This window comes from Piliocolobus tephrosceles, chromosome 1 (genome assembly GCF_002776525.5).
Source record: "Piliocolobus tephrosceles isolate RC106 chromosome 1, ASM277652v3, whole genome shotgun sequence".
Lineage (NCBI taxonomy): Eukaryota > Metazoa > Chordata > Mammalia > Primates > Cercopithecidae > Piliocolobus > Piliocolobus tephrosceles.
In genome coordinates, this window is record NC_045434.1 from 202,327,323 (window position 1) to 202,349,358 (window position 22,036).

A 22,036-nucleotide genomic window follows, 5' to 3' on the forward strand; every position below is an offset into this window, starting at 1 on the left:
GCAGTTGGGATTACAGGCGTGCGTGACCACACCTGGCTAATTTTTGTATTTTTAGTAGAGACAGGGTTTCACCATGTTGGTCAGGCTAGTCTCAAACTCCTGACCTTATGATCCGCCCATCTCAGCCTCCCAAAGTGTTGGGATTACAGGGGTGAGCACCGCGACTGGCCTATTTTTAAAATTTTTTGTAGAGACAGGGTCACACTGTGTTGCCCAAGCTGGTCTCGAACTCCCGGCCTGAAGTGATCCTCCTGCCTCGGCCTCCCAAAGTGCTGGGATTACAGGAGTGAGCTACTACACCTGGATCATGACCCTCTTTTACTATCATATTCTTGTCTAGCCCAGTGGTCAGAAGAGTTTTCTGTCAGCGCTCCCATGTGTACTTGCACTTGGAAAGATACCTTGGAAGTGTGGGAGATAAAGTAAAGTGGGGGATTTGAGGTAGGGTGAGGCCTGGGAGACAGTGATTGCTCTGGGCAGGAGTGCCTTCTTTACGACACCTGCCTAAATGTCAGGCTGAACCTGTCTTTGGCCTTCCAAGTCAGGGAAAACCCCAGGGACCACCCCAGGAAAATGGGTGGCAGGAGAGTGTACCTTTATTGGAAATCCCACCTACCTGGATCCAAAGAGATTCTCTGAGGCCTTCATGGAAGAAAGAGTATTTGTGGCCAGGCTGCGCAGGGGACCTGGAGAGCCATGAAATGACCGAGTTGAGACCTGAAGATGACCCTGTCCAACTGCTTACTGACCAACTTGGGGGACAGAGGCCCAGAGAGGGGCAGGGGCTTAGCTACCCTCCTAGGGACTGGAGCTAACCATTAGGCTGCAGAGCTCCTTCTGCTCCAGTTGGTGTGAGGTGGGATGAGATTACGTTCGCATGTAAAAAGCTGGCCTCCAAGATTCCTTGGCCGGCAGCCCCTGGGATCTTCTGGAAAGTTACTTGTGGGGGTAGTGACAGCTTCACTCAGCTCTGCTCATTCCCAAATGGGGACACTGAGTTGACCTCCTTGGCACGTTGCTAGAGGACTCTAGGCAGAGCAGAGTGGCAAAATGGTCCCTCAGCAGGGAAATGGGAGGCCTGATCCAAGCCCAGCTCTGTCACCAGTGTGCTTGGTGACCTTGGGCAAGTCACTTCACTTCTTTGCACCTGTTCCTTATCTTTCAATTGGGGATAATCCTATTCCCAGTGCAGAGGGCTGCTTTGAGGACTCCATGAAGCCCTGAGGACTTTGTTGGTGCTAAGACACTCTCCTGACCCCAGGACTAATCCCTGTCACCATCTTGATGGAGAGGCAGGGCCACCTGCCCACTCACCTTCAGAAGCACTGTGCTTCTCGCGGCCGGGGGACATGGCCTCACTGAAGGGAGCAGTGGGACTTGCCTCCATGTCTAGGACAGAGGAACCAGTGAGGCTGGACTTCTCCCCTCCCTTCCTCGCCTCCCATCCCCCCAGGAGAGTGATGGTCTAATTCATGGTGTCTACAGGTGGGTTGGAGAGTAAGGCTAGGGTTTCCAACTCTGCTCGCATGGGCCTTCATCTTTCACAGATATAACCGTTGCCCCACCATAAGGTTAGACAGGCCTAGGTTCAAATCCTGACCCCCGCCACCACCACCACCACCACCGACCAGCTGTGGGGACTTGGTAAAATTACTTTATAAATTCTGATTGCAAATTGGGGATAATATTATCTATCTCCCAGTGTGGTAAAGATAACACACAGATAGTGCCTAGTCCATTGCTAAGTGCTTAGTAAAGCCCTGGACGACAGACCCTGCCTCAAAAAAACAAACAAACAAACAACAACAACAACAAAAAAACCAAAGAAAAAAAAAAAGGAAAAAAGAAGTCAGGAATGTGGGCATGAATCAGAGAACAATTTCAAGGAAGGGATTTGTAACCAGGCATAGTGGCTTATGCCTGTGATCCCAGCATTTTGGGAGGCCGAGGTGGTAAACTATTTGAGGTCAGGAGTTTGCGACTAGCCTGGCCAACATGGTGAAACCCCAACTCTACTAAAAATATAAAATTATCCAGGCATGGTGGTGGGTGCCTGTAGTCTCAGCTACTTGGGAGGCTGAGGCAGGAGAATCGCTTGAACCCAGGAGGTGGAGGTTGCAGTGAGCCAAGATCACGGCACTGCACTCCAGCCTGGGGGACAGAGTGAGACTCCATCAGTCAATCAATCAATCAATAAATAAAGGATCTGTGATTTTGACAGAAGCCATGGGCCACCCAAAAAAGCTAAGCTTCGGAGAAAGGAAGGTATAGACCAGCAATTTCCTGAAGCCTGCATGCTCAGCTTGGCTCAGGGGTGGAGCTGGTTCTCCTGGGTTTTGGAGGCCAACAGGACCAAGAAATTGAAAGAACACTTTGATTCTGAAGAGCTCCTCTGTGCTTCCACCCCCTCACACTGGGTTCTGTTTTTGTTTTAAAACCCATCAGTGTCTGTGAGCACTTTCTAGGACCTGGAATAAAAAATCCTTATGGGCTGGGTGGCTGGGATAGTGGCTTATGTGCAGGAGGAAGACCTCTGATGTCCTCACTGTGCACGTGAGGGTACCTAGAAAGGGGTTAGGACGAGTGCAGCAGTTAGGCTGTCTTTAGAGAGACAGAAAGACACACATCCACGCAGGACACAGAGGGTTAAAGCCATCCTGGGAACTAGTGCAAGGTCACAAAAAGGTCAAAACCTGGCTCTTCAAGCAGCCAAGCTTCAGGCACAGTGAAACCAGGTGAAGGCTCAAAGGAGGCTGTTGGGAATCCTGAAAGAAACAGATGGTGGGACCCAAACAGATGGGACTGCCTCTTCGCCCTTTGCTTTTTCCCTTGTTTATTAGGTTTCCTGGCAGTTGGTGCCTGGGAGGACTCAGAGGCTGGAGGCAGGGAACAGCACCAGGGTCAGCAGAGCTCAGAAGGGGAGAGGTGCCGGTAGGAGGTGGTGCCGCTCCCTGGCAAAGAGAGAGCTGTGTCAGTGGTGGTGTGCTCAGGCCATACCGAGCCTCTCTGTCCCTCTTAGGCCTCAGAGAGCCTGGGATGCCTGGCTTTGCCTTGGGCCTGCCTAAGCCCACAGTGCAGACTCAGAGAGAGGTCCTAGGGCCTCAGACATGAGAACACAGTAACCTCAGGGGCCCAGGCTTCCGAAAGTGCCCAAGGTGGCTCTTACTTAGAGCCTGAAATTTACCATCTCCTGCTGCCGAGTCTTCTCCAAGCATGGTCTGCGGCCGTCCAAAGCCAGAAGAGGTGCCCCTCCACTGCTGGGCCAGAGCTCGAGAACTGAGCATACGCAGGGCAGCTCCTTCATGGAAGACAAGGGGAAGCGGGTGGTTGGGTACAAATGTGCCAGTCCTTTGCCTCTCCCCCAGGGCTGGCAGGAATGATTCTGGCTTCAATCTTTCAATTATCCAAAGGCAGGAAGGCGAAGTACAAGGTAAGACCATAAGCTTTAGAGTCAGAAAGACCCAGGTTTGAGGCCCAGCCCCATCTCTTTCCAGTTGGATGGGTGCAGACCCCACTAAGGCATGGTCTCCTTATCTGGAAAACGGGGATAATATCTAGCTTGCTGGCTAGACACTATTGCTGAGAGAATGTTCAAGAAGCCACAGTGCTTTCCAGGAAGTTAAAAGGCCAGTTTTCTCAGGAACACTCTGTTCTTCTCTCTGTTTACTGTCTCAGAGATCCATGTCCCAAGTACTCCTCCCACAGAGCAGGCCCCTGAAATCCCAGGGCATTACTAAGAGGGGGTGGATGGAAAAGAGATGAAGTTACAGCACCCTGGGCTGGGCAGGGTGGTTCATGTCTGTAATGTTAGCACTGAGATGGGAGGCTGAGATGGGAGGATCACTTGAGCTCAGGACTTTGAGACCAGCCTGGGTAACATAGCGAGACCCTATCTCTACAAAACAAAACAAAAAAATTAGCTGAATGTGGTAGTGCCTGCCTGTAGTCCCAGATACTTGGAAGGCTGAGGTGGGAGGATCACTTGAGCCCAAAAGTTAGAGATTGCAGTGAGCTGTGATTGTGCCACTGCACTATAACCTAAGCAACAGAGCAAGACTCTCTCAAAGAAAAAAGAAGAAGAAGAAGAAGAAGAAGAAGAAGAAGAAGAAGAAGGAGGAGGAGGAGGAGGAGAAAGATGTTACAGCACCCTAAAGTATGCTTTAGGGAACCCCACTCTCAGAGAACACTAGTCTGTAAGTTTTTCCTTAAAAATTGGAGTTGTGTTGGGAAACAAGTTTTGGAGAAGCTGCATTCTGTAGCCCATCTCTGAGCCTCTTGATGTATATTAACATACTAAAGGCTCTGAGAAGTTCTGTAGTAAAGAAAGAGTTTGAACTTTAGCTAATCCAGTGGTTCTTAAATGTATTTCCTAATCTGGTATTTTCTATTTTTATGCTGGATGGCTATTCATAGGACATGAAATTAGAGTTCTAGTTTCTTGAAACACACTTGGGGAAGTGCTGATCCAGATCTTAGGGGGCTTTGGGACTTTGGTTAAGATATGGGCCAGGTCCCTAACTTCCCAGGCTGTGGCTACAGATGCTAGCTGGCTGGTCAGAGATGGGTGGGAGGGATGGTCATCCTCGCAACATGAATAAGGCAACAGCCTGATTAAATGGCCACTCCACTGCCTGAAATGACAGCAGTTGAGGAGGGTTGATTATTTTGATACCACAGATAAGAAAAGGGGGACAGGTGGAATTAGGAAGGGCATATTTTATTTCCAAACACAATTTTTTTCTGGAAGTCTGCTAATACAAAGCAGGGGAGGGGTGACCATAAAGGACAGGAAAATGTAATTTGAAACAAAAACAAGCACCAATAGTTCATAAACATGAAAAGCATCTCACAGTTAAAAAAAATGACAAAAGAGAGATTCTCTTCTCACCTATCAGACTGGCAGAGTTTAGAAAGATAAACAATATTCAGTGTTGGAGAGGATGGACATTTGAATAACCTGTGGGACGGTAAGGGGGCGGTTTGGTAACATACATCACAGTTTTAAACAGGCATCCCCTTGACATTGCAGTCCTACTTCTAAGAATTAATTAGCACTGAGGCAATAACCAGACAGATGCACAAAGATGTTCTTTGCAGTATAATTTACAATAACCAAATGGGGAATAAATGAAAGGTCTAAACAGGTTTTAAAAGGTTGCAATAAATTTTCAGAGGCAGTAGAAAGGAGTGGAAGAAAATGCATAATCCAGAGCCAGTACAATAAATGTAAAGCCTGGCTCCAGCCCATCATGGCCGTGTGACCTCAGGAAAGTAACTTAGCTCCTTCTGCCTCTGTTTTCCATCTATAATATGGGGATAATAATAGTGTCTACTTTGTGGAACTGTTTTGAGGATTAAAGGATTGAAAATATATACAAAGTGCTTTGGAACACTAATTGGCTATTCTGAGGATGACATCTACCTGCAGGGGAATATGCTATTAAAATGATATAGATTCATTTCATGGAGGGACACTTTCCACGCCCATATTTTGTAAAATATATAGCACATATTAGGATAATCCAATTCATGTAAAATGATCTGTCTTTTGATTTCTCTACATGTTGATATCCACAGAAAGAAGTCTGGAAGGATGGTCACACCAAGCAGGTGACTAATATACACTCCTGGATGACTGTTGGTCTCAGTTATTTTTTACATTTTATATCTTTCTATAGTTTAGAATTTTCTATAATGAGCACATATTGTCCCATTTGAAGAAACACAATAAAATCATTTTCATTTGGTGGAGAAAAAGGACTAGGGTGATTTCACAGCCTCTGCAGAGCAGTGGGATGAGGCCCCAGGGACTCCCACCCCCTGGCAGCCAAATCATCCACTGGGGGCCCTTCTGCCTCTAGGCCCTGTCTCACACCCCTCCCTGCTGCTCTGTGCTCCTTTGTATCTCAGCTCCCTTCCCCAGTCCACAGGGGCTGCTTGGCCCCCAGGAGGGCCCCCGCCACTCGCCTGCCTTACCACAGTTGGGGTACTCCACCACGGTGGGCAGGTACCGGCTCTTGCTCACGTCCACAGGCACGAAGGCTGTGTATTTGCTAATGACATTGCAGGCCTTGCTGGTGTGCAAGGCGCTCACCTGGTAGCGGCGGTTGGACCCTGTGGAGGGAGAAACTGGGGTCACTGTTCAGACTCAGAAAGTCTTCCCTCACACTTCCCTCACACACCTTTAGCTGGAAGCTAAACGGGGGGCTCTACCAGTGGTCCCCATCTTTGGGATTAAATAAGCCTTTAAAATCAAGGACTTGCCAACTTGCTAACTAAAGACATTTTTTAAAAAACCACCATCATTTCACGTCATCATTTCATAAAATAAAGGATATTTTAATGTAAAAATGCAAGACATTGTCTCAGAATAAAAGACAGCTACTTCCTTTAAATAACTGTAGTTTTATTTTTAAAAACACCCAACCCGCTATGTTGTCTGTATTTTGTACTTCAATTTTGCAGATGTCTAATGGGAATGTTGCCGTAAAACTGAACAGGTCCCCTGGCTGGTGGGTGGGGACCACTGATCTGACCCATTTAACTGCTGAAGACATTGCAAATCAGAGGAGAGTGGTGAGTTTAAGGTCGCATAGCAAGTTAGGAATGGATCTGAGATCAGGATGGTCTGACCCCAAAGCCCAGTCACTTTCCTTTGAAGAGGTGAGCAGTCTCCGTGACTTGCAGCCTCCAGAAGGCTGTGTGAGGAGCCAAAGAGAGGAAGGGTAGACAAATGCTTCGTAAACTGTAAGGTGAGGAACTCATGGGAAGAAAAAAAGTAACATGTACAGTACAAAAATACAAGTAAAATATAAACAAAATAATATTATTATAAAAATAAAGCGTAAACTCACAACAAAGAAATGATATAACCATTCTCTATTTATATTTCTATTCTCCAAGTGTGTTCCATCAAGATCCCACCAGTCCCTTTCTCAGTAAAGTCTGCCCCAATTCCTGGACTAAATTAGCTCCCCCACCGTCCCTGTTATACAATCTCTTGGATCCCTGTCTTTTTTCTTAATAGCACTTAGGACAAATGCACTCAATTAATTATTTGTGTAATGATGTGATTAATGCTGGCTTCCCTGCTAGTTTGTCAAGCACTCATGGATAAGGAAGGGGTGGAGATTGCTTTTTCACTGGGCTGTTCAACTGCGTTTACCCGGCCCAGTGGGAGCCTGGCCCCCAGCCCATCCACAGTAAATAAAGGCATGATGAATGAGTGCGTGGAGCCCCTGGACTGGACTGCGGGACTTGGAGGAAGTTGTGGGTTGTCGCCATTGTTCTGTCTCTGGAGCCCTACTGGGGCTGCTGCAGGGGATCACTGGGAAATGGGGCGCCCATAGGAGAGAGGAATGAGGCGGGGAGAGAAGAGGACGGATCACTGGATGGGGTGGAAGAACCCAGGGCTGGGGGAGAAGGCAACTTACTCGGAGGCAGGGGGAAGAGGGTGGATCTTGGAGGGAATGGAATGGGGCCCTGGGCTGTGCGTGTGTGGGTGGGTGGGCAGGTATGAGGGGAAGGGCGATTGGGAGTGAGGGGAGGCACCTGCAGGCTGCGGTGTGAGGTGGAGTGGGGGAACAGTGAGCCGTGGCGGGGCTGTGGGCAGATGAAGGGGGTTGAAGCCAGAGATGAAGGGCTGATCCTGGAGCGGGGGTAGGGAATGAGCCCAGGCACTGAGCAGAATGGGGAGGCGGCGGAGCCTGGAGGCCGCAGAGGCGAGTGGGCGGGCAGTGGGCGGGGCTGTAAGGAGGGGGCGGGTCCTGGAGGCCGACGGGAGAGAGCAGGGCGTGTCCTGGGGGAAGTGGACAGGCACAGGGGGGGGGCCGGGCCCGGGAAGGAGGTGGGCGGACCACGCGGGGCTGGATCACCGGGGGCAGGTGGGAAAGGGGGCGCGGGTGTGGAGGGGGGCGGTCCTCTGGAGGCCGTCCGCCGGAGGGGCGCAGGTCCGCGGCGCTCACCCTGCTCGATCTCGCCCTCGCGCTCCGCCAGCTGCTCGAAGTCGCGGATGATGGCGCGGGCCGCCAGGTGGTGGAAGGTCTCGCTCCATAGGTCGGCATCCCGCGCGCCGCGTCGCTCCGGTCCGGGGGGCCCCAGCTCGAAGCTCACCTCCCACTGCAGGCGTTGGCTGTCGCGCAGGCCTTTGACCAGGGCCTTGCCCAGCACCGGGCCAGGGGTGGCGGGCCTGCTGGGACTGGCTCGCTCCTGGGACTCGGCTGGGGCCTCCCAGTCCGAGGATGCCTCTGTCTCGAAGGCAGGGGAGTGGTGGGACGGCTCTGCGGGCAGAGGGACAAGTGGGCCAAGCGCTGACGTGGGGGACAGACGGCTAACTCCCAGGGGGCAACGTCCCTCCCCAGGGAGCAGACACTTCTAAACAAGTACAACTCAACTCCCTCCCTCTCCCCAGGGAACAGACAACTCCAGCTGCTTTCCTAGGACAGCTGCGGGGGCATGGGCTTGTCCCCAGGGGAGGACAGATCCGCCTCCCAGGAAGCTAGTGCCTAAGGGGGCCAGATAGGATGCGGTGGGACAGGGGCACAGAGAATGGAGCTGCAGCCTCACAGGTCACCCAAGAACCAGGGTGACTGGGAAGCGTGGGATTGGTGAGGTCCTCAGAAAGAGGTGAGCCGCAGCAGACCCCAAGGGGACAGACCCAGGCATCTGCCCTCTGGGCCCGTCATCTGAAGTTGAACCACAGTCAAGGATTCCTCCTTGTCCCTAGTCAGGTCCTGGATCCTGTGGTCACTTACCTAGATCTCCGGGGCTTCGGCTGTCAGAAGTCCGCTCTCTCACGGGGCTCCAGGCCTGGGTCTCCTGGCCCCAGGGCAGGAAGGGCTGGCAGCCTTGGGGCAGCAGAGAGGGCCTTCGGGCCCCTGGGCCACGGAGTTTGGGGCCCTGGTCCAGGTCCTGACCACTGTTCAGCAAGGGCTAGGAATGGAAGAGGAGAAAGAGAAAGAGGAGGAGGAGGAGGAAGAAGAGGAGGAGGAGGCTGAGGAGAAGGAGGAAGAACTCCTGGTGGCTGGACTCTCCTTCCTTCTGCTCCCCACCTCCACCCCACCAGCTCTTTCCTGGGGCACAGCAGCTCCTCCTGGGCACTGCCCCTCCAGTACTCAGGGATGCATGACCCAGTCTCCATTATCCATGAGAAACATCAACAATAATAATCTGAAACCATGGAGAAACTCCAAACCATGGAAAGCCATGGAAAATAATACACCATGGTTAATTCTAAACCCATTTTTTTTTTTTTTGCCACGAAGTTTAAACTTTTTTGTGTGTATGGCTAAAATTATCAACCTTTTTTCCTTATGTCTTCCCATATGTCATACTTAAAAGGTCTTTCTCACTCAAAAAATATTCTAGAATTTTTGGGATTTCATTTTTGTTTGTTTGTGTGTTTAAATCTTTGATTTACATGAAATTTATTTTGGAGTAAGGAGAAAGGAATCAGATTTTTCTTGATTTTCCAAATGGTAAGAATCTCACAATTTATTGAATGCAGTTTTTCCATTTGAATCCCTGCAGCTTAATCAGTTTCCTACCTCTATCGCAACAAAGCTTTCATGCACATTTAGTTTTATTTATGGACTTTCTGTTCTGTTTTGTTGATTTAATCTATTTATTCTTGTGCTGGTACAAACAGACATCAAAAGGCAAGGGATAAATGGAGGAATACATTTGCAATAGTCTTGACAAAGATCATTTTCAAGAAGCTTTTATAAATCACTGGGGGTAAAATACAAACTTAATAGAATAATGTGTTAAAGGCATTTGCAGGCCATTTATAGCAAAAGTTTATAATTTTTTTCCATCTTGCAGATTGGCAAATATTCAAATGTTTGATGGCACCCCTGCAGTCAATGGAAAGACAGGGTCTCTCATGGACTGTCAGTGCTGATGTAAATGGGTACACAGTTGTGGGAGAACAATCTAGCAATGTGCTATCAATTAAAATGCATAAGCCCCTTTGATCTGGCAATTCCTCTTTCAGGAACTCAATCTTGTGGAAATACACAAGAGTGCAAATATCGATGTGCGAGTACTGTATATTTGTTGCAGTATTGTTTGTAAATGTAAAAATCTGGAAACTACCGAAATCAGTCGGGGTTGGCATCAGTCGGGGTTGGCAAATAAGTTCTGGTATATTCCATGCAATGGAATGTCACACAACATTGAAAATAAAGAAGTAGCTTTCTTCATGCCAAAGTGAAAAGATGTCCAAGACAAAACTTATTTTAACAAAGTAAATTGTGATTGTCCTGTATCCTCACTGTGGCAATGATTACGTGACCGTATACGTTTGTCAAATCTCATAGAACTGTTCACCAAAAAGGGTAATTAAATTCACTTTTAAATAAATACAGTGCACTGTTATTTATTTAAAAAGTGAATAAAAGAGACATTAGAAAAGTAAGTTGGAGAGCAGTTTGCACATGTGATTGTTTAAATATTATTAAAATACATACATGTACTGTGTATGTATGTGTTTGTGTGTGTAGTATTAATATTTCTAGAAGGAAACACTCAAAACCAAGTGGGTCTGGGAATAGGGCAGGGGGCCTTTTATTTGTACTTTATACCTGACTGAATTGAGGGTTTTATTGCAAACATTGAGTATGTATTACTTTTGTAATTGAGGGTTTTCATTGCAAACACTGTATTACTTTTGTAATTGAAGAATATGAAATTAATTAGAAATGAATTTCAAGCCTCTGGGACCATATACATCCCCTGGTAGAGGGAGGGGATGAGGACGAAAAGGCACTTATCAGGTGTAACACATTTTTAGGCTAACAGTTAGCCATGGGGGATTTTCCATCCCTATCAAGTATTTATTAGGAGGGGGACTGTGCCTCCCCATTAAATGGGGAGACTTTCTGTCTTTCTAAGCCAGAGGTCCTAGGAATGGTACAAGGATGTGGGAGAAGGAAGGGACTGGTAACTCCCTGGAAGACCCCAGCCAGGGCTGCTAAGTCCCAGGAGGTTCCCTACCCTCCACTCCTTGCCCAATCAAACACTAGGATTTCCCCAGCCATCAACACCACACTGGGTCACAGAGAGCAACTGAAGCTGGTAAGGTTTCCATGGCAACAGATGAGTCTAAGATCCAGCCCTACATCCATCTAGAGGGCGAATGGTGTGTGTGTGTGTGCGCGCACACATATAAGTGTGTTGTATGTGCATGCATAAGGGAGAATCGTGTTGGGGAAGAAGCCAGGCAGGAGGGAGTGAGAGATGAGCAGAGACGGGTCTGAAGACCTAGGGAGTGTGCAGGAAAGAAGTAAAGGGGAATCAGCCTGTTCAGAGCTCTCACCAAATAAAGCTGCCAGCAGAGGATGCCTGCTGTGTGCCAGGTGCTGGACCGGGCACTGCATCTTTTATCAGCCAATGCCTGGAAGAGTCCTCCACTTAGAGTTGGCTCTCAATAAATGTCTTTTGATGGATGGCAGCTCAATCATGTGCCTAAGCTATTCTCCCCATTTTGTAGATGAGGCAGCTGGGGCTCAGAGAGTTGAGTGACATGTTTGAGGAGCAGAGTCAGACAGACTACAGGGCCAGTTGCCTTCTGATTGTATCAAGTGGTCCCTCAATAAGCACAGAGAAGGGCCTTCAGGGATAAGATGGCCGTGTCCCTACCCTTAGAGAGTGGGCTTATGTGTAAGTGGAGGTAGGGAGGGATGGGGATAGTGGTTGGAAGTGGGAGGGGGCATATAGGGAGAGTGAAAAGGCTGCTTTTATGGAACCACAGCCTTACAAGGACAAATCTACATAAAGCCCATTCTTTGTTTGTCTGTTTTTTGTTTTGTTTGAGATGGGATCTCTCTCTGTCTCCCAGGCTGGAGTGCAATGGCATCATCCCAGTTCACTGCAACCTCTGCCTCCTGGGCTCAAGTGATCCTCCTCCCTCAGCCTCCCGAGTAGCTGGAATTACAGGCGTGTGCCACCATGCCTGGCTAATATTTGTATTTTTTGTAGAGACAGGATTTTGCCATGTTGCCCAGGCTGGTCTGAAACTCCTGGGCTCAAGCGATCTGCCTGCCTTGGCCTACTAAAGTGCTGAGGTTACAGGCATGAGGCACTGCGCCCGGCAAGCCCATTCTCAATAAATGGATTAAACCACAATTTGGTTTAGGACAATGGTGCTCAATCAGGTGATTTAGCTCTCCAGGGAACATATGACAGTGTCCGCAGACATTTTTGGATGTCATGATTAGGGATGGTGTTATTCCTGGCCTCTAATGAGCAGAGGCCAAGGGATGCTGCCAAACATTCTACAGTGCACAGAATTGCCCCCAGAATTGCCACAGAATTGCCACAGAAGTGCACAGGTGGCTCACATCTGTAATCCCAGAATTTTGGGAGGCTGAGGCAAGTGGACCACCTGAGGCCAGGATTTCGAGACCAACCTGGCCAACATGGTGAAACCCCGACTCTACTAAAAATACAAAAATTAGCTGGGCACTGCAGTACGTGCCTGTAATCTCAGTTACTCAGGAGGCTGAGGCAGGAGAATCACTTGAACCCTGGAGGCAGATGTTGCAGTGAGCCGAGATTGCGCCATTGCACTCCAGCCTGGGCAACAAGAGCGAAACGCCATTTCAAAAAAGAAAAAAAAAATTACCAGGTGTGGTGGCACATGCCTGTAATCCCAGCTACTTGGGAGGCTGAGGCATGAGAATTGCTTGAATCCAGGAGGTGGAGGTTGCAATGAGCAGAGATGGCACTACTGCACTCCAGCCTGGGCAACAGAGCGCGACTCTGTCTCAACAAACAATCAAACAAATAAACAGAAAATCCTCTCTGCCCTGGGTAAATGTATATGCCCTTGAATTTGTAGGAGGTGCAGTCTAATAGAGGGAGAATAAAAGGCTTTGAAGGCAGGGGGTCCTTCAAAGGTCAGACAGGTTGTAATCCTCTGACTGACTGTGTGACCCTGGATAGGTGCCCTACCTCTCTGGCTCTCAATATCCACATCTGTACTGAGCCAAGGTGGGCCCCTAAACTCTCTCCTTCCCTAGGGGTGCTATAAAGTCAAATGAAAGACAATATGCAAATGTTCCTTGCCAACTGGGCAGTGTGTGTGTGCAGGCAATGAGCAAGCTTACTGACTGGTGGGTGTCCTGATTTGGAATGTGTGCTCGGAGGTAAGGCAAATGAAGGCCTAGGAAAGTAAAGAGGGAGGGACTCACTTGACAGTGTAAGTTGTGGATGGCCCCGTCCCATGGTTGAAGCAGGGGACACAGTTCTCCCCTGCCTGTTGCCTTCCCCAGCTCCTCCCTAACCTGTCCTGCTTGGGTACCTGCAAATCAATCTGCCACCACTGGACATCCAGGCTGGTCTGGTTGGTGAGGTCCTGCAGCCTGGCTTTCCGCAGTGGGTATCTCTTGGCAGCTGGCATGGGGTCACTCGCCGTGGTAGCCCTTGGGTAGGGCTTGGGATTGGTGATCTGGTTGGTGCTATACGCCCTCCGTCGCTGGGAGACGTTCGGATCTGGACAGGGATAGTGATGGGGAGCCATCAGAGTGGGACAGCAGGGAAAGAGTGGGGCTTGCGTCCCCTTTTCCTGTTTGGAAGCATCTCGCGTTCTCCACCTCTTGCCTACTGAAATATGTGCAGGTACCTCCCCTGGCATCCAGAGCCTCTCTGGATCTGGCCCTAGTCTAGCTTCCCAGCTGCTCTCCCTGCTGCTTCTTTTAAAAGGTACAAAGTGGCTGGGTGTGGTGGCTCACACCTGTAATCCCAGCTCTGTGGTAAGCCGAGGTGGGCAGATCTCCTGAGGCCAGGAGTTCCAGACCAGCCTGGGCAACATGGCAAAAGCCTGTCTCTACAAAAAATACAAAAATTAGCCAGGTGTGATGGTGTGTGCCTGTAGTCTCAGCTATTCGGGAGGCTGAGGCATGAGAACTGCTTGAATCCAGAAGGTGGAGGTTGTAGTGAACCAAGATCGTGCCACTGTACTCCAGCCTGGGTGACAGAGCGAGACTCTGCCTCAGAAAAAAAAAAAAAGAAAAAAGGGTACAAAGTGGGTCAAGCACACTAGATCAGAAGCCAATTGTGTGTGTGCTTTCTAAGTGTCACACTCTCCACATTGCTGCTCAGGCAGTTTCTGCCTGGAACGTCCTCTCCCTTCCCACCTCTAAGAAGCAGTCTGCTTGTGAAGTCTTTGTTGATATTCTCTAGCAGATGTGCTCATTTCTCCTGGGATTCCTATAGCTTGCTAAATTTTCTAGGGGTCCCTGGCACCCTGTCACTCTGCTTTCTTTCAGAGTTAGTGCCAGATGTATCTCTCACTACATGGAAAGCTCCGGAAGGGCAGGGGACATATCTGAGTCGTCTTTGCTTCCCACGTTGCTCTCAGCCCCTAACCTTAGTAGGGAATCAATAAGTACCCTTTGAATGGAAACTAACACCATAACGAGGCTTTGGAGTCGGAGAGATCCAGACTCTTTGTCTGTACTCTACCTATTGCTCTATGAGCTTAGCCAAGTTGCTCAAATTCTCCAAGTCTCAATTTCCTCATCTGTAAACTGGGTATAACAGTACCGACCTCTGCAGCTGCTAACTATTCAATGAGGTGGTTTTTACCAAGTGCTTAGCACACAGTAAACGCTCAACGTAAGGTAGCAATCATGAGAACCGCAGACCAACCATGCTTGGTGGTGGAGTTTCTGCTGCCTAGCCGGGCATCTTTGGCCTGCCCTAGGAGGAAGGGTGCTCCCGAGTTCTTGGCACAGTCTCCACCTTCCTGTCCGGGTCCGTCGTCCTGAGAGTGGTAGAAGACAGAGCTGCTAGACTCCTGAGAGTGCAGCATGCTGTACCGACGCCTCTTGTCCTGGAGGGAGGAACAGAAAAGAGGGCTAGGAGTGAGGCTAGGTGTCAGGAAGAACTTCTGCAGGGAGCAAGGGGTGTGAGCAGCGGTGGTGGGATTTTCATTTCTGAAGAAACAGCTCAATAGGAAAGCTTTGTGTTTGCTTAGGGAATTGAGACAAACTTCTGTTCAAGAGCTGGTGAATGGAATTATCTTTCAAAACACTTAGGTTGTTTATGTTTTTAATCATTGGCTTCATTAAATTTTTTAAATGTAATTCTAAATGCCACTCCTGTCTCCAAATAGGTAATCAAAATTAACAAAATAAATCATCTGTTCCTTCCATTCCATTCTCCCTGATATAAACATACAGTTCACCCTTGATCAACACAAGTTTTAACTGCGTGGGTCCATTTATATGTGGATTTTTTTCAATAAAAGTTACACTGAGCATCGGCTTCTCTTGCCTCTCCTTCCACCTCCTCCACTTCTTCCCTTCTGTCACCTCTGAGACAGCAAGACCAAACCCTCCACCTCCGCCACTCAAAGTCAAGACGATGATGATGAAGACCTTTATGACGATCTACTTCCGCTTAATGAATAGTAAATGTATTTTCTCTTCCTTTTGATTTTCTCAAAGACATTTTATTTTCTCTAGCATACTTTTTTGGTAAGAACACAGAATATAATACATATAACCCACAAAATATGTGTTAATTGACCATTTATGTTATCAGTAAAGCCTCCAGTCAACAGTAGGCTATTAGTATTTAAGTTTTTAGAGAGTCAAATGTCATATGTGAAATTTTGACTGCATGGGGGGTAGGTATCCCTAACCTCCACATTGTTCAAGGGTCACCTCTATGTATAAATAACACATCAGCCTTTGGGGGTCATTTTTTGTATTATAAAAACTTTGCCATACTGCTCACACTTATCAATATCTTGAATTTTGCACTTAAAACATTTTGGAAATTTTGCATTTCAACTATTATTTTGTTTGTTTGTTTAGAGATAGGGTCTCCACACTGCACGTAGGCTGGAGTGCAGTGACACAATCAGCTCACTGCAGCCTCCAACTCTTGGGCTCGAGCAATCCTCCTGCCTCAGCTTCCAGAGAGTTGGGACTACAAGCATATGTCACTATGTCTGGCTAATTTTTTAATTTTTATATTTTGTAGAGAAGTGGTCTCACTAGGTTGCCCAGGCTAGTCTTAAACTCCTGGCCTCAAGCCAGGCTCCTTCCTTGGTAATCCCAGCTCCCAAAGTGCTGGGATTACAGGCGTGAGCCATTGTGCCTGGCCTCAACCATTCTTTTTAGCATTTGACTGCACAATATTTTACCATGCCTTATTGTTAAGCATTCAGTTTGTGGCCATTTATTTTTGTCACCATAAAAAATACTACAGTAAATCCTTGGAAATAAATCTATTACATCACTTTTATTTTTATGGGATAGACTCCTAGGAGTAGGATTTCTGTGTTGAAAGGTTTATATATCTCTAATTTTTTTTCTTGGAGACAGTGTCTCGTCCTATCCCCCAGGCTGGAGTGCAGTGGAGCAATCTTGGCTCATGGCAACCTCCGCCTCCTGGGTTCAAGTGATTCTCATGCCTCAGCCTCCTGAGTAGCTGGGGTTACAGGTGCCTGATGCTGCACCCGGCTAATTTTTGTATTTTTAGTAGAGACAGGGTTTCACCATATTGGCCAGGCTGGTTTCGAACTCCTGACCTCAGGTGATCCACCTGCTTTGGCTTCCCAAAGTGCTGGAATTACAGGCACGAGCCACCATACCCGGCCTATCTCTCATTTTATTAGTTATTTCTAGGTTGCTTTCCAGGAGGGCTGTGGAGTTATATTTACACCAACAATATGTGAAGGCCGTCTTTATCCCTACCAGTAGCAGGGCAAACATTGCCAGTATTGAGTAAACAAAGGAGAATGGATTTGATGACTGTGTCCAGGCCCTTCTTGTGGGAGGGTCTGTTGATGAACTGGTGTCTTCTAGACCTCCCAGGAAGGTCTGGACTAGGCAAGGACTTGGCCAGCATTTTGTTTAGCATTTTCTCCCTGTGGCTGAACACTCCATTCTCCACAATACATTAACCATTACCCTGATCACAATTCTGAAAATATTTCATAACATTAAAAAACCTGGAGCTTTTCACATAAAGTTCCAATTTCTCCTGAAAAATTAGACACACATTTAACATAGGACTCACATTTCTGCATGATGACACTTTGTTAGGGCTGCCCCGTTTAGATAGGGTGTGTGCCATCCACTTTGCCATATTCCTCACCACTCCTTATTGCCTTTCCAACTGTGAGTTCAGTGGTAGCTGCTATCCATCACAGCATTGGCCCCTTTTATTTTTAAACCAAGTCCATTTAATTCATTCCATACTTGCCCAATTTCTCTAGGCATTGAGTTTGTGACTTCTTTTTTGAAAAACAAAACAAGATGAGAAATCCTTTGGAGAGAGTGGACAGACTCACGAAAGAGGAAAGATAGGTGAGGAAACAGCTCCTTTGGCAATCTCTCACATTTTAGCATGAATTTCACCTCCCTTTCAGAAGTTCTTGGCTTTCACCCCACTTCTGCCACCATAGACAAGGGAATCATCCATGTAAAGAAATAAAACACAAACTTATCTAAGGAGATATGAGCTTACTAGAGTGTGTGGAAAACGAAATCTGAGTGCATTTGTTCTTGAACTGAAGTGTGCACCATATCACTTAGGGGAGATGATGTAAAATGCAATTTTCTGGGCTTTATCCTAGGGGATTCTTATTCAATAGACTTGGATGGAAGTTAGGGCTCCACATTTTGTTTTGTTTTGTTTTAGGATGGAGTCTCACTCTGTCGTCCAGGCTGGAGTGCAATGGCACGATCTTGGCTCACTGCAAACTCTGCCTCCTGAGTTCAAGTGATTCTCATGCCTCAGCCTCCTGAGTAGCTGGGATTACAGGTGCCTGCCACCATGCCTGGCCAATTTTGTTATATTTTTAGCAGAGAACAGGATTTCACCCTGTTGGCCAGGCTGGTCTCAAGTTCCTGACCTCAAGTGACCTTCCTGCCTCAGCCTCCCAAAGCTCTGCATTTTAAACAAGTTCTTTAAGAGGTTCTACTGCAGGGGCTTTTAAGAACTACATTTTTGAGATGGTGGCATCTACCTTAGCCATGCCACTGTGATTGAATGTCTGTGGCCTGGCAACTGTAAACCCACAACTGGGAAAACTGTAAACCCACAAGCTAAGGATGATTTGTAGGCATGGGTTCTGGGCCCCCATGGACCCCTGGAGTTTCTAGGATACTTACAGATCTGGGATTGGAGATGTGCAAGGAAGCATCACAGACAATGCCATACCCCACCAGCCGTTCTCCAGGGAAGAGGGAGCTGGCGTTGATGGGTGAGACCAGGACCTCAGTGGTCTCAGGGAAGATCCACTCCACAGTCACATCACTCAGGACTGGGGCCATGGCCTTCTTCAAGGATTTGACCATCTGTAGGGCAGGGTCAGAATGAAGATTGAGGGATGTGTGAGAAGAGATGTGTACAGAAGATCATGTAAGTATGAGCTTAGTGGGGAGTGGAAGCAGGGAAGAGGGGACAGCAGGCCTTGGGGTGACTTGCCCAGCAGTGAGCACACCTCTGAGCTTCTTAGATTCCTAGAATGTCAGAGTTGGAGAGCATCTTTGCAGTCATCTTTTCTAAGCTTAGCATTTTTATTTTATTTTATTTTGAAACAGAGTCTGACTCTGTCGCCCAGGCTGGAATGCAGTGGCATGATTTGGCTTACTGCAACCTCCACCTCTTGGGTTCAAGTGATTCTCCTGCCTCAGCCTCCTGAGTAGCTGGGATTACAGGCACCTGCCACTATGCCCGGCTAATTTTTGTATTTTTAGTAGAGATGAGGTTTCATCAAATTGGCCAGGCTGGTCTCAAACTCCGGGGCTCAAGTGATCCACTTGCCTATGCCTCCCAAAGTACTCGGATTACAGGTGTGGGCCACTGCACACCTGGCCAGTTTAGCATTTTATAAATGAGAAAATCCGAGGCTCAAAGTAGGGCTGTGAGTAGCTCAAGGGCACACAGGTTTGTATCAAACCATAGACTGGATAATGATCTTGAGCAAGTTCATTTACCTCTCTGGGCCTCAGTTTTCCCTTCTGTTAAAGTAGGAGGGTGTAGTTGAAGGATTATTTGCAATATTGAATTTGAAGTGTCTGCCATGTGGTAGGTGTTCAGTAAATGACGGCTGTGGTCATCACCTAGACTGATTTCCTTGGATGTTCTGTACTGCAAACCTGGAGAAAATGACTTGGGGTTGTGGCAAGTATAGAGGTGAGCTTTCAAATCTCCCTTCAAGAAAGACCATGCCTTCTTGCTGCAAGAAGTGCAGTTAGGTGACAGCTTCCAGATGCAGCACCCCAGCTTTTGAGTCAAGACCATATCTCTCCCTGGAAGCCCCAAGTCAATGATTCAGTATGTCAGGGATAGTAGAGCCTGGTCATTTCAGCACATCACAGACTTTGATGGGCAGCCTTTGCTCCAGAGCTCCCTGCTGGATGGCTGAGATCTTGCCAGGGCATCAGAGTCTGAGGCTTTCTTGCCCAATTCTGCTCCCACTTTCCTTTCACAGCTGTTGGATCGGACTCTTGGACTGAAGAGTTTTTCTTCCAGTTTCCTTCTCTTCTACCTTTCACAGACACTATCCCCAATAAATGTCTTCACTCTTAATCCCAGCCCTGTCTTTGTTTACTGGACTGATAAGGGGATTTTCTAAGGGTTAGTTTATTTGTGTCAAATGTGCAGGACATGGAAAGAAGACTATAGCCTCCTTTATTTCTGGATTCTTTAGATTCTTCTGAGCCACCATTTGTCATCATCAGGAATGTGTTCAGATATGGACCTCAAACACAACTCCAACCCATATAGGTAGCTTTTTCAGGAGCCTCATCCTGTCCAGCAGTGGATGGAGTGTGTGTTCAGTGGCTGGAGACCAGAGGATCTAGCGTCCCAGCATTGCTTCAAGAGTTGCCTGCTCTGTGACTTGCAAGTCTCTGGTTCTCATTGGGGTGCAGTGTGGCCTAGTGAAGAGCTCAGATTTGGGGTGACATTCTAGCTCCACCACTGAGTTGCCATGTGACTGGTCTGGGCCTCTGAGGTTCCAGCACCAGAAGGGACTGCGTGGGTTCTGCTGCCTACCTTGGGTTGCAGCCGCTCCCCCTCCATCAGGAACTCAGCACTGCCCTTGGACACAGATGCCAGCCCTTTCACCAGTCTGTGGCAGACGTTGGGTCCAATTCCAAAGCTATAGCACCTGGGGGAAGGGGAGAAGAGAGGCTGCTATGTCCTATCCTCTCTACATCTTTGCCTCCTGATGTGGAAAGGGAAAGAGCATGGCCCAGCAGGATCTTGGAGCTGGCCCTATCTTCAGGTAGAAGGAGAGGGAGAAAGAAGAGGGGCCATCAGGGAGTACCCACATACACATCCATCAATTCACCCACAGACAGTCCATCAATTTCCACCCAGCACAGAGCGGGAGCAGCCTCTCCCTGGCTGTGGGATCTCTCCCTGGGCTGCTTTTATGAGTTGTGTGCAGAGGCATGGGCGGCTCACCCATTCTGAACTTGAGAGGGAAAAAGATGAACTTTGAAATCAGCCCACACTATCTTGGAAGCAAAGCCCTGTGGGAATTGTGGGTCCTGTCCTCTCCCTGTGGCATTTTCCACATTGCCCTTGGGCTGTGGTGCCCCAGCCCTGGCAGCTTGGAGTCACTGAGCCTAGACCCTCAGCCAAGGCTGACCTGGTGGAGAAGGCATGATTTCGCAGCAGCTCCAGCACCTTCCCCGTGTTGTTGACAGCACCATCTGTGATCAGGAAGAGGAGTCGCGGGTGGCCTCGGTGCACTGGCTGCCTGATGATCCACTTGAGAGGGGAAAGGACGTTGGTCCCACCCATGTCGGCCTTCATTCTCTGGATGTCATCACAGGCCATGGCCAAGCTCTCCTGCAGAAAAGCAGGCAGTCCCCGGGGTCACCGTATGACACAGAGACTCTAGACCACCTAAGGAAGAGGCCTTTGTTTCCCTAGATCTTCTTTTAGGCTCACCAGAGTTGACCCATGCTCCCAATTTCATCCCTGCCCACACTCACAGGAAGAATGGGTGACCACTCATTTGGTGTCATTCTGCTCAACAGCACCCCCTACCAATGCCTGAAACACCAACCAGTTGTCCTTTCTGGGTACTCCTTTAAAAGTAGAAGCACTCCTGGAAGAGGTAGCACATTAAACCCTTGATTCCTTGTCATACATGAGGTTTCTTTTTCTGATGAGGGAGGCGGGTTGTGTGATGGAAAGAACGCTGGACTAGGAATCTTAAGATCTGAGTCCAGAGACTGACTCTGGCACCAGCACCAGCCCCCAGTGACATTTGGAGAAAATCATTTCTCTAATCCAGGTTTCAAATTTCCTTGCTCTGGACCAACTGTGTAGGTCCCAACTGGCCAATGATGATGTCATTTGCAACAAGAGTAGATTCCCACTGGATACAGTGACCTCCTCCTCCTGGCTCAGGGGAATGCCGTTTCAACATCCACTCTTGGACGGGCCTTAGAAATAACAGCATGTTTGGGAAGCCAAGGCTGGTGGATCACTTGAGGTCAGGAATTCGAGACCAGCCTGCCCCATATGGTGAAACCCCATCTCTATTAAAAATACAAAAATTAGCTAGGTGTGGGGGTGCATGCCTGTAATCTTAGCTACTTGGGAGGCTGAGGCAGGAGAATTGCTTGAACCTGAGAGGCAGAGGTTGCAGTGAGCCAAGATCTAGATCTTACCACTGCACTCCAGCCTGGGTGACAGAGTAAGAGAGATGAGAGACTCCATTTCAAAAAAAAAAAAAAAAAAAGGAGAGAGAGAAGAAAAAAGAAAAGCAGTAATGGCATGTATCAAAAGTCTTAAGACGTATGTGTAGATTTTGAGCCCGCAAGGCTAGGAATTAATTCTAAGGGAATAATTAAAGATGCATGCAAAATCTGTGATACAAAGATGACTAAATAAAATGGGAAGAACTTTAATGTTTGACTGCAGGGGTTTTGTTAAATAAGTCCCAATCTATCTGTGTAGTGAAATACTAGGAAGCCATTACAGTTACATTACAGATTAATACTTACTGGCATGGAAATACATTCATGATAGACTGCTGCGTTAGAAAAGT

The 22,036-nt window shown here is 48.0% G+C and overlaps 1 protein-coding gene across 1 annotated transcript in view; it reads right to left on the reverse strand.

Annotated features, from left to right (window-relative positions):
* The window catches only part of VWA5B1 (von Willebrand factor A domain containing 5B1), a 67,771-nt gene that overhangs the window by 7,991 nt on the left and 37,744 nt on the right, over positions 1-22,036 (reverse strand). Inside the window, exons 10-20 of the mRNA XM_023219336.2 lie at positions 20,624-20,826; positions 20,023-20,137; positions 18,132-18,317; positions 14,653-14,836; positions 13,304-13,494; positions 8,754-8,931; positions 7,965-8,279; positions 5,977-6,114; positions 3,185-3,298; positions 1,315-1,389; positions 617-686 (exon numbers count right to left, since the gene is read on the reverse strand). Coding sequence (XP_023075104.1) covers positions 617-686; positions 1,315-1,389; positions 3,185-3,298; positions 5,977-6,114; positions 7,965-8,279; positions 8,754-8,931; positions 13,304-13,494; positions 14,653-14,836; positions 18,132-18,317; positions 20,023-20,137; positions 20,624-20,826 — 1,769 coding nt within the window. The remainder of the gene's footprint in view (positions 1-616; positions 687-1,314; positions 1,390-3,184; positions 3,299-5,976; positions 6,115-7,964; positions 8,280-8,753; positions 8,932-13,303; positions 13,495-14,652; positions 14,837-18,131; positions 18,318-20,022; positions 20,138-20,623; positions 20,827-22,036) is intronic.